Source organism: Cervus canadensis, chromosome 7 (genome assembly GCF_019320065.1).
Source record: "Cervus canadensis isolate Bull #8, Minnesota chromosome 7, ASM1932006v1, whole genome shotgun sequence".
In the NCBI taxonomy this organism is placed as follows: Eukaryota; Metazoa; Chordata; class Mammalia; order Artiodactyla; family Cervidae; genus Cervus; species Cervus canadensis.
In genome coordinates this window covers 35582417-35594604 of record NC_057392.1, presented here as the reverse complement: position 1 = coordinate 35594604, position 12188 = coordinate 35582417, and the positions used below count along the sequence as shown (strand labels likewise).

General features: G+C 41.2%; 1 protein-coding gene across 7 annotated transcripts in view; it reads left to right on the top strand.

Annotated features, from left to right (window-relative positions):
• The window catches only part of CCDC191 (coiled-coil domain containing 191), an 88046-nt gene that overhangs the window by 69008 nt on the left and 6850 nt on the right, over positions 1-12188 (top strand). For all 7 annotated transcript variants that reach the window (XM_043474901.1, XM_043474897.1, XM_043474903.1 and 4 more), the window contains 3 exons: positions 1175-1318; positions 6596-6748; positions 7267-7412. In XM_043474901.1, the coding sequence (XP_043330836.1) occupies positions 1175-1318; positions 6596-6748; positions 7267-7412 (443 nt within the window). The remainder of the gene's footprint in view (positions 1-1174; positions 1319-6595; positions 6749-7266; positions 7413-12188) is intronic.

Genomic DNA, 12188 nt, shown 5'->3' with positions numbered 1-12188 from the left:
GTGTCAAGACCTATCAGTGTCCCCAAAGAAAGGATTTCAGTCAGTAACTTGATGCACACAGATTAAAAGCTGTACCCTCAAGCAGCACCTGTGCTGAGTGTATATATATATATAGTTAAGTATATATATATAGTATAAGTTAAGTATAGTATAGTTAAGTATATATATAGTTAAGCCCGTTCCAGGGAGAAACTAGGAGATGTGTGTTTTTCCTGCACCCTTTCACTGAGCCCAGGTATATAGCCCTGGGGCTGGGTGGCCAAGGCAATGGGGCTGGAGTTCTTTTGTGCCTATTTAAAACCTGCTTGTTTGCCATAGTCCTGTGGGACTTGTGATTCTAAGTTCCATTGGCTATCAAAGCCCAGGGGCCCATCCTTCTCAGGTGACAATAACTGAAGTTAGTGTGTAAAACATGTGTATAAGCCAACATGTATATAAGCTCCCTTCAGAGAGATGCTAGCAATCTGGTTTTACCTTTGGAATGAGCCAGAGGGAGAAAGCAGAGGAAGTACCTAAAGGCTCTCTCAGCCTTTAGGAAGGATTTCAGCCAGCTCCTAGATGCAAGCTAAATTAGAATCTGAACCCTCAAGCAGCAGCTTGTAAAATATGCAGTCACATTGCTTTCAGGGAAAGACTGGGTGATAGGCTTTTTTTGCCTGATTTCTCAGAACTGATCGTAGGAGCATAGCCACAGTGAGTACCTCATATCCATTAAGACCTGTTTCTTTGTTTGTATAGTCTTGTGTGTCTCATGGACACTAGCCTTATTGGCTTTCAGAGCTAGGTGTTTTGGAGGCCCATCCCTTTCTTGAATGGTTATCTTTAAAATCAGGATGCTAGATGTGCAGTCCAGACCCTTCATTCTTCATGGAGACGCTGAGGAATCCCTGTGGATCCTGATTATATGGCACTGAGCCAGGGATGGAGTTTATGGTGAGACTGTGTCTCAGTCTTTCCTGTCAGTATTGTTGATGTGTCAGTGTGGGTATTTTCTCATTTGCTTGATGTGGAAAAGTCACACAGCTAGTTTCTGGATTTCTTTCAGAGGGAACTGCTCCATGTGTAGCTATACATTCAATGCATCCAAGGGAGGAAGGAAGTTTAGTAGCCTCCTATCTCACCATTTTGGTTCCTCCTTGGCATTTTTACTTTTTTTCTTTTTTTTTTTTCCCAGAAAGAACTAGAGAAGCAGAAGAGAATTAAGAGGAACCAGCAGCTGGAAGCAATAGCCAAAGAACACTATGAAAGGGTATTGCTAAGAAAGAAAGGTCTGGAGCCTTGGAAGAGGCTAAGAATGCAGAGCGTGCAAAACCTCAAGGTATAGTGTCACACTCTTACCCACCTCCCGCCCAAAACCAACAGGTGCACTTTCAAATAAACACCCAATTAGGCCTTGGAGGTTGTTTGGAGATTTAAAAGTCAGAAAGATAAATGAATTGAGTGTGGATATTTGTTTGTTTCAGGTAACAGTTTGAATTTGGTCTTCCAAGGTAGGTAAAGACTTCTGTAACTGAATACGTTAGAAAGAACTAGAGTTCATTTTTTATTAGAGACCTCCAAGGCAGGATGAATAGAGGCTTCTCTCAATTTTAGCAGTGTGTAGCTAAAACAGCAGTGTATAGTTAGCTATGTAATAAAGGAAAAATCATTACCATAAGGTATACCAATCAGACTTCTGCTGCAATAAAGCTGCCTAACAAATGGCCCTAAAATGCTGTGGCTTACAATCCAAGTATTTATTTCCCACTAAAGTTTAGGTTGAGTTCAGGTCTCTCCACAGCCTCTCTTACTGGCTCCAGCGGTTTTTCAGGGGAAGCTTTCACCTGGCAAATGTCAAGTACAAAAGCCAAACCCAATTATGTAAACGCTTATGAAACCTGGGCTTGTATCATGTCCACTAACATTCCATTGGCCACGGAAAGTCATAGGGCCAAACTCAGGGTCACTGAGGGGAGAAAGGGTCTCTATCTACTCCATTGGGAGACAGGATGAAATCACAAGCAAGCTATGGGTGTCTAATCCTGTTATCAGGAACAGTAGTCCATTCTACCATACAGAGATAAATGAAATCAAATACCACTGAAATTCAAATTTATCCAGTGCACAGAACAGAGCATTTAACTAAATAATCAAAAGCTCAAAATAGATAAAATGTTATCTGTAGAATTCTATTTCATAATAAGGTCAGTAATGCATACTAGTTATGACCACTCTTGTTTATACATTTGGCCAAGTGAATACTGAAAAGTAAGGCTAATAGTTTTGGTTTTGAAAACTAGGATTAAAGATGAACAATAATGTCCTACATCATAAGAAACCTTGCAAGTTATACCTTTGTGAATGTGACTCAGGTTACTCTTTTCCCTCCCCTAGCCAATCTGTTCACCCTTCATCTCTTTGTTCTCTTCTATTTTCACTTTCTTTTCCTTTTTATCTTTTGTAAATGCCCTCCATACTGTTTTTCTATGTCCCCGATTTTTTGTCCTCTGCCTCTTAATGCCTCTTAGTGTTCTGGAACTACTGAGTATCCCAAACCAGCTAATGAGGACAATTTATGGTGGTCAGGCCTGAGGGCATGAGGAGCTCTCCGATTGGAGGCTTTGCCCCATCTGTGCCCCAAAGTGAAAAGTCGCTCAGTCATGTCCGACTCTTTGCAACCCCATGGACTGTGCAGTCCATGGAATTCTCTAGGCCAGAATACTGGAGTGGGTAGCCTTTGCCTTCTCCAGGGGATCTTCCCAACCCAGGGATCGAACCCAGGTCTCCCACATTGCAGGCAGATTCTTTACATTATTTTCCTGATAATGATATGGGAGGGCTAAGCCTTAATCTACTGAGTAAACGAATGTGGAAATGAAATTTGAATGGAAGTTTGCTTCTTGTAATATACTACCACAAAGATTAGTCATATCAAATAGTTTGCTATCCATTTGCATGCTCCTAGTTTTATTTTATCTGGCTTTTGTCTATTTTTTTGTTTTTAATTATTAATACACAAAAAGCAGACAGGGAGTATAGTAACTCACTCTTATATTCTTATCAGCTCTTCTTTTTTGGGCCATGTTTTTGATTGAAAAAAATCAAAGGTATAAAATTTACGAAGAAAATATGGGTGAATTTTATCTTGGGTGAATGACCCAAGATAAAATGGGTGAATAATCCATTATTATGGGTGAATAACCAAATTTTTTTTAATATCTATTTGGCTGCAGCAGGTTGTAGTTGCATTACTGCAAGGGATCTTTGCTACCACATGCAGGGTGTTTGTTGTGGCATGCAGGATCTTTAGTTGAGGCATGCTGAATCTAGTTCCCTGACCAGGAATGGAACCCTGCACTGGGAGTTTGAAGTCAGCCACTGGACCACCAAGAAAGTCCCCCAAATTAAGTTTTTAAAAATTTATTTATAAGAATGTAAAAAGAAACCAGAGTTTGAATTCAAAATGACAGCATAGGCTTTAAATATAGAAAAACCTAATTAAAATAAAACCAGGGAAACACAGATATGAATCCAGCATTTCCAAACTTTCCTATTCATAAAACCATCTGGAAAGCTTGTAAAAATGCATGTTCCTGTTCCCACCCACAGGTGTTCTCAGTAGCTCTGCATTGTTGGCTGGGGTGGTGGGGGTGGTGTGTCAGGGAATCTGCATTTTTAAAAAGTAGTCCAGGGCCTTCCCTGGTGACCCAGTGGTTAAGACTCCACCTTCCAGCGCAAGGGACATGGGTTCAATCCCTGGTCAAGGAACTATGATCCCATGTGCCATGGCCAAAAAAAATTTTTTAAAGAAAAAAAAAAGTAGCCCGGGAGATTCTGATCCAAGTAGTCTGAGCACCACATTTTGCGAACCACCTCTCTAGACTGTATTGAACAAGTGTGTTAGTTTCCTATACTGTTGTAACAAATTACCACAAACAGTGTCTTAAAACACAAATTTTGTTATCTTAAATTTCTGTTTAAGTCAGAAGTCCAAAATCAGACTTCCTGGGCTGAAGTCAAAGTGTCAGTAGGACAGGTTCCTCCTGGAGGTTCCGGGAGAGACTCTTGTCTTCTGGCTTTTTTCAGCTTCCACTGGGCTGCTTGCATTTCATTGTCCATAGCCCCTTCCTCAATTCTCTCTTGATCCCTTACTTTGATGTCACATCTCATATTGATGCTGTTCCTCCTGCCTCCCTCTTACAAGAACTCTTGTGATTACGTTTAGAGCTCTGCCATATAATCCAGGACCATCTCCCCATCTTAAGATCCTTCACTTAATCACATTTACAAAATCCCTTTTACCTTGTAAGGTAACATATCTGCAGGTTCCAGGGATTAGCCTATGGCCATCCTGAGAGCCACTGTTCAGCCTACCACACAGGATAATAGAATGTTAGAATACTAGTAATCCTCTCCCATCTCTTTCAATTTGTAAAGAAACTGAGCCTTAGAAAGGAAAACTCACTTGCTTAAGGTCACACAGCACATTGGTCACAAAGCTAGGAGGGAACTCAGCAACCCCTTCCTCCAAAACCCCTGCCCAGTTCCGGCATGTCTTCTGTGCTGTGTAGGAATCAGAGAGATATGTAGATACCAACCACCAGCTGAAAGTTTAAAAAGAAAGAAAAATGCAAATCAAAACCACAATGAGGTGCCATTACACACCAGTCAGGATGGCTGCTATCCAAAAGTCTACAAGCAATAAATGCTGGAGAGGGTGTGGAGAAAAGGGAACCCTCTTACACTGTTGGTGGGAATGCAAACTAGTACAGCCACTATGGAAAACAGTGTGGAGATTCCTTAAAAAACTGGAAATAGAACTGCCATATGACCCAGCAATCCCACTTCTGGGCATACACACTGAGGAAACCAGATCTGAAAGAGACACGTGCACCCCAATGTTCATCGCAGCACTGTTTATAATAGCCAGGACATGGAAGCAACCTAGATGCCCATCAGCAGATGAATGGATAAGGAAGCTGTGGTACATATACACCATGGAATATTACTCAGCCATTAAAAAGAACTCATTAGAATCAGTTCTAATGAGATGGATGAAACTGGAGCCCATTATACAGAGTGAAGTAAGACAGAAAGATAAAGAACATTACAGCATACTAACACATATATATGGAATTTAGAAAGATAGTAATGATAACCCTATATGCAAAACAGAAAAAGAGACACAGATGTACAGAACAGACTTTTGAACTCTGTGGGAGAAGGCGAGGGTGGGATGTTTCGAAAGAACAGCATGTATGTTATCTATGGTGAAACAGATCACCAGCCCAGGTGGGATGCATGAGACAAGTGCTCGGGCCTGGTGCACTGGGAAGACCCAGAGGAATCGGGTGGAGAGGGAGGTGGGAGGGGGGATCGGGATGGGGAATACGTGTAACTCTATGGCTGATTCATATCAATGTATGACAAAACCCACTGAAATGTTGTGAAGTAATTAGCCTCCAACTAATTTAAAAAAAAAGGAAAAAATAAAATAAAATGTATATTATGGAAAAAAAAATAAAGAAAAAGAAGTAACAGTGCTGGAGAATAGTAAGAGGAAGCAGTAGCTTCTTTATCCATCAGAGCTGACTTCCAGGAAAGGATAGAAAAAATTAAGAATGAAAGAGGATCCAGTTAAACAGTTACTGGCTTCTTTATACTGCATTTTTGTGTTGTTTTCAGAAGAGTTATTTAGCATTTTCCCTACAACTCACATGTACTGTATTCCATTAGGCATCTTCTGACTATCTTTTTCTCCTTGGTTCTCTTGTGTTTTCCTCTAAGGGCGGGTAGGAGACAGTGTGTTTCTGGCTCCTCTTGCCTTTTGGCTCCCAGGTGCCACAGAGACCTCCTGTGATGGTCATTTTGGCCAGTATATGTGACTGCCAAGGGACTCATTCAGGTCAGTCACATTCAAATTGCTCAGTGATGAGATGAGGCTTAGAAAAAATGCCCAGCTTTCTGGGGAGGACTAAGAGAGAAGGGCTTTTTCCTCTGACCTCTTGAAACAATGGAACAGTTACTTTTTAAAATCTATAAAGTCAGAGTTGTATGTTTATTTTGATAGAATGATACTCTGAGTAAGTTGGTAAGACATTAAATTATTCATCATGTTATTTTTCTATTAAATGATTCTGTGGTTTACTGATAAATTTCAATGTCTAAAGTTCAATGCTAGTGACAGCTCACTCTATAAAACAAATTCAAAGTATTGGCACTTCTTCAATTAGACAGTGGTTAAGTACATAATAAAGAGAGGTTTGCTATGCAGTTGCTGCCCAAGCTCCTAGAGATCAAAACAGACTGTTGCCAGCCACCCACTTCAAAACTCAATGCAAGTGACCTAATGGTCTTGGAGGTTGTTTATTCCATTTCCTTAATAACCAGACAGTCATTGTGGTCTTCAGGGAGTCAGCATTGAAAGGCTATGCATTCTGTGAATCTAAAATCCCCACATAATACAGTCAAAGTTTTTAGGACATAAATGAATGTCCTTAAGAGAGCAACTGCCTATGTGGGGTTAACAGCATCACTTGCCAAGGTGATGTGTATTTCCTTAAATGATTTAAGATATAAGAGATAATTTTCTTTTCTCATTTAAAACATTGTCCAGGTGGCCAAAGAGCATCACTCTTTGACCCTACAGAGGAAATGCCTGCTGACCTGGTTCCAGTGGAGTCAGGAAAGCCTGGCTAAGAAGATGGCCCAGGCTGATCAATTTTATTCACAAATATTGCTTAGGAGAGTCATCCGGAGCTGGCTACAGGTAAGGCCACAAGGAAGAGAGTTTTAAATACATGTCTCTGCCCAACCCTATGCAAGAAAAGTAGGTGTACTCCAGATGTCAACAGTCATTATGTTTTTTTCAAGAATAATATAGAAGAGGCAGTTCAGTCCGTTGCTTTGAAATGAATTTGAAAATGTCAAGTCAGTTTTTTGTTAGTATAAAACCTTAAGCACATTTCTTTTCACACAGAGAGATGCCTTTAAACTGTAATGTGTCACTACATCAGCTTTTATTTTTATACTAATCTGTTTCTTGTCCCATTATTGCTCAAGTGATTTTACTAGCAACCTGCCCCCTCAGTCTTAGAAGGGTCTCTCCCGCTCTGATTCCATTGCTATCTTTTTAACCCCTGACAGGATGTGGCCTTGGCTGCCACACCCTCCTTGTGCCTCCAGTGTCCTTTGTTTGTTTGGATTCTTTCTCTTTTGTACTATTTGCTCAAAATTTTTTGTCTATGATATTATATGCCTCACTTTTCCCCCTGTCTTCATCCCCAGCACCTGATTGATCTAGATGAAGAAGTAAGAAAACTGTGCGTACATTTTCTTCAGAAGAAGATTTTCAGGGCCTGGAGGGACATGGTCAGGGAAGCCAGGGTCGATTCTAAGAACAAGCACAAGATTGCAGTGGAGCACAGTGACAGGTGAGGTTTTCATCTCTGAAAATTCATTCACAATTTCACAATTGCCTGGGGCAGAGGCTAGAAGAGCTGACCACTTAGAGATACCCAGCAGGGTTGGCAGCCCCAGCTCGCCCCCTGACTTTATGGGTGAAGACGAGAGTAACCGCCTGGAACTCCAGGGTCCCCCTCTCTAAAATGAAGAGGAGGGGGAAAAGGATGCCTGCCTCCCTTTCTCACAGGATGGGTCAGAAAATAATGTGAAATACATGAAAAGGCACATAAGCAGAGGTCCTGTATTCTTTGTCATATAGTTTTATTTTCCTTTTTTCAAATATTCTTTATTGTGAAATACAATGCAAATATAGAAAGGTGCTAAATCATACCAGTGCAGCTTCATGAGCACTAGAAAGTGGATGACACTATCACCACTGTTACCACCCCTGAGGTTGAGAAGTAGGACACTGTTGACCCCACAAGTCCCCACGGGCTCCTCCCTAGTAACAAGTCCCATTGTCTCCTCACAGAGGTAAACTACTCTCCGGACCTTTATGATAAACACTTACTTGCACTTCTTTTATTTTTACCTCCTAAGTGTGAAGTCTTCAAGACTTGGAGCTTTATATTAGTAGAATCATACTATATGTCATGTTAATATTTATAATACAGTGATGACTTATTTAATTCAGTGTCTTTGGGAAATAAACTATTCCATATAAGTACACTAGGACTTCCCTGTAACTGAGATGGTAAAGAATCTGCCTGCAATGAAGGAGACCTGGGTTTGATCCCTGGGTCGGGAGGATCCTCTGGAGAAGGAAACGGCTACCCACACCAGTATTCTTGCCTGGAGAATCCCATGGACAGAGGAGCCTGGTGGGTTACAGTCCATGGGGCCGCACGACTAAGCGACTAACACTACTACTAAGTACATTATTTGTTTTCTGTCTTAAGCATTTTGGATAAAAATATTCTAAACTTCATTAGGTACTTCCTTGGAAAGTAAGCCAATGATTTGTCCTTTATTGGTGATTTAATGTCATTTCTTACAGTTAATGTCGAGTTTCACCTTCAGGTTCTGAAGTGTGAAGACTGTTGTGAAGGTGTTTGTCCCTTTTCCCACTGTATCGATTCATTTTTGGTTGCTTTGTTTTCATTTGTGTGTATGAGGTGTGTGTGTGTATCTTTTTTTTTTCTCTCTTTTAATGTGTTTCTATTGTGTCGCCAGTGGGGTGCCCACCTCCAGCAAAACCGTGTTTAATTTACAAGTACTAAAATCTGTGGGCTGGGAAAACATAAGCAAGTTGATTCTAATTTTGTCTAAAATAATAGGCAATGAATGAGGGTATTCAGAGGGCCTGCCTCTGAATAAACGCCCGCATCTGAACCTCCCTGTAAACCTCCACTCCACCTCCCTATAGCCTCTTTTATAAAATGAGGATAACTGCAGACCATCTTATGGGGTTGCTGTGAGGACTAAACAAGGTAACAAAGGACTTCAGTTAATGCAGTTAATGCACTGCTGACCCAAAATAATAGCCGTCTTTCTTGTTTTTGTTAATACATTATTATTAAATACCCTTTTTGTCCAAATCTTTGTTTTCTGTTTCTCAGCTGCCAAAAACAGACTGAGAGATTCACTGAGGCAGCTGCCTGATGCAACATGGGGGCAGTGAGAGGGCTTTCACACACGCCGTTTCACCTGATGAGTGGAGGGGGGTGGTGGTATGTCGGGATTTGCATTTTCAGGTAAAGAAACTGAAGTTGCACTCGGTCGATGAATTGCCCAAATAACAGATGGTGGAGCCTGGACTCCAAATCAGGTTTGAGGTTTTCTGACTGTAAATCATTCTCTTCTTGCTAAGTCAGTCTTCTTCCCTGCTTTTCTAATTCAATCTCATTTGTAAACTAAAATACGATAGTAAGATAGTGATCCTATTCAGAGTGTAAAGTAACAACATCAGTGCGTGAATCCACACAGTCAACAAGAATCTCAGCCAGCATCCACTTGGTGTAAAAGTACTGCAGTGACTTCATCTCTTCCTGCTCTGCACCTTGTTCACACAGTCCAGCCCCACTAGTCTCCCTCAGCGTTCCTTGGACAAACACTCACACCTGCTTCACAGCTCTCGCATGACCCAGAACTCCTCACCAGTCGGGTTTCCTCTCAAATGCACGCCAACTGCCTGCATTCGTTTCTCTCCAGTAACCTGCCTTATTTTCTTCACAGCACTGAAGACCCTGAAATTGTCATTTACTGTTTACGTGTTTATCATCTTTCAGTCCCCATCACATCTTGCTTGCAACTGTATCCTCAGCATGACAAAGCCTAGTACATGGTTGCATGATAGATTTTTGGTACATGAATGGATGTTTTATTGCCAGAGTAACACTAATATTTAGTCACAGATCTTTTAAAAGGAACTTTTAACACTTCAAAATTGATACTGAGTTCTTAATTCAACTTTATTTGAATGAAAGAATATTGTACAGAAAAGCTGTGGATGAAAAATCTCAGTACTACTGAGAAAGATGATTCCTAATAAGACCATGAGGTTTAATTCTGCATATCTGTATCACTTCTAGGTATATATAATTTGTAATTGGGTAGATTTATAATGTTAACAAATCTGATATTTTATACATGGCAGGACTAAGAGATGTCTCCAGACATGAGTCTCTCATTATCAGTAGCTTTTGTGTAGATCTGCATTTAGAGCTTAGCTATGCACTTGGCCAGTTCTTCTCAACTGAACCAGTACTTCTTATTTTTCTGGTATTGCCTTGATACTGTAGTTCTTAACCACTTTGGAATCAAAGGCCCCTGTGAGGCAGTAATGAAAGTCACAGACCTGCTCTCTAAAAAATGCACATATGCACATTACATACAACTTCACACAAATTGTCAAGGAGTTTATGAATGTTTGTCAAGGAACTCAGGTGAATGGATGTAGGAAGGTAGATAGAGGTAGACAGATATAGATGGGTAGGCAGGTAAGACTATAAATAAGCACAAAACAAGTGAATGTGACCATGTGCTTTAGGAGTTCAGAGGAAGGAAGATAAATGTAGGCAGAAAATTCCCCCAAGGGGCAGAGTTGTTAGGATAGAACAGTAGTAGCTAAAATGCAGAAGTCAGAAAATGGGAGTGTTGCCAGAAAAAAGGTGTGAAAAGCAGGTGAGAGTGGGAGATAGGGTCAGTGGAGCCAAGTACAGAAAGCTATCAATGGTCAAAATGGATGCTAGATGGATGAAAGAAGAAATAAAATGAAGCAGCTGCACTCCTTGAAGCCTTTTTTAACTGAACAGCAATACCTCCACCAAACAAACAAAAATCAACATTATCAGAAATATCAACTATCAGCCATGAAATTAATGGGAGCTGAAATGCATTCTAGGGGGGGTCTTCATTAGAAGGTCAAGAAGCCAGAATAAGCCCCATTTATGCCACTACTCAAAATTCTCCAAGCCAGGCTTCAGCAATATGTGAACCAAGAACTTCCAGATGTTCAAGCTGGTTTTAGAAAAGGCAGAGGAACCAGATATCAAATTGCCAATATCCGCTGGATCATCGAAAAAGCAAGAGAGTTCCAGAAAAACATCTATTTCTGCTTGATTGACTATGCCAAAGCCTTCAACTGTGTGGATCACAATAAACTGTGGAAAATTCTTCAAGAGATGGGAATACCAGACCACCTGACCTGCCTCTTGAGAAACCTGTATGCAGGTCAGGAAGCAACAGTTAGAACCGGACATGGAACAACAGACTGGTTCCAAATAGAAAAAGGAGTACTTCAAGGCTGTATATTGTTACCTTGCTTATTTAACTTCTATGCAGAGTACTTCATGAGAAACTCTGGGCTGGAAGAAGCACAAGCTGGAATCAAGATTGCCGGGAGAAATATCAATAACCTCAGATATGCAGATGACACCACCCTTATGGCAGAAAGTGAAGAGGAACTAAAGAGCCTTTTGATGAAAGTGAAAGAGGAGAGGTGAAAAAGTTGGCTTAAATCTCAACATTCAAACTAAGATCATGGCATCTGGTCCCATCACTTCATGGAAATAGATGGGGAAACAGTGGAAACAGTGTCAGACTTTATTTTTTGGGCTCCAAAATCACTGCAGATGGTACTGCAGCCATGAAATTAAAAGATGGCTTACTCCTTGGAAGGAAAGTTTTGACCAACCTAGATAGCATGTTTAAAAAGCAGAGACATTACTTTGCCAACAAAGGTCCGTCTGTCAAGGCTATAGGTTTTTCCAGTGGTCATGTATGGATGTGAGAGATGGACTGTCAAGAAAGCTGAGCACAGAAGAATTGATGCTTTTGAACTGTGGTGTTGGAGAAGACTCTTGAGAGTCCCTTGGACTGCAAGGAGATCCAACCAGTCCATCCTAAAGGAGATCAGTCCTGGGTGTTCATTGGAAGGACTGATGTTGAAGCTGAAACTCCAATACTTAGGCCACCTCATGCGATGAGCTGACTCGTTGGAAAAGACCCTGATGCTAGGAGGGATTGGGGGCAGGAGGAGAAGGGGACGACAGAGGATGAGATAGCTGGATGGCATCACCGACTCGATTGGCATGAGTTTGAGTAAACTCCAGGAGTTGGTGATGGACAGGGAGGCCTGGCGTGCTGCGATTCATGGGGTCGCAAAGAGTCGGACACGACTGAGCAACTGAACTGAACTGATGCCCCTACTTTGGAGAAGGCAGTAGCAATTCACTCCAGTACTCTTACCTGGCAAATCCCATGGATGGAGGAGCCTTGTAGGCTGCAGTCCATGGGGTCACCAA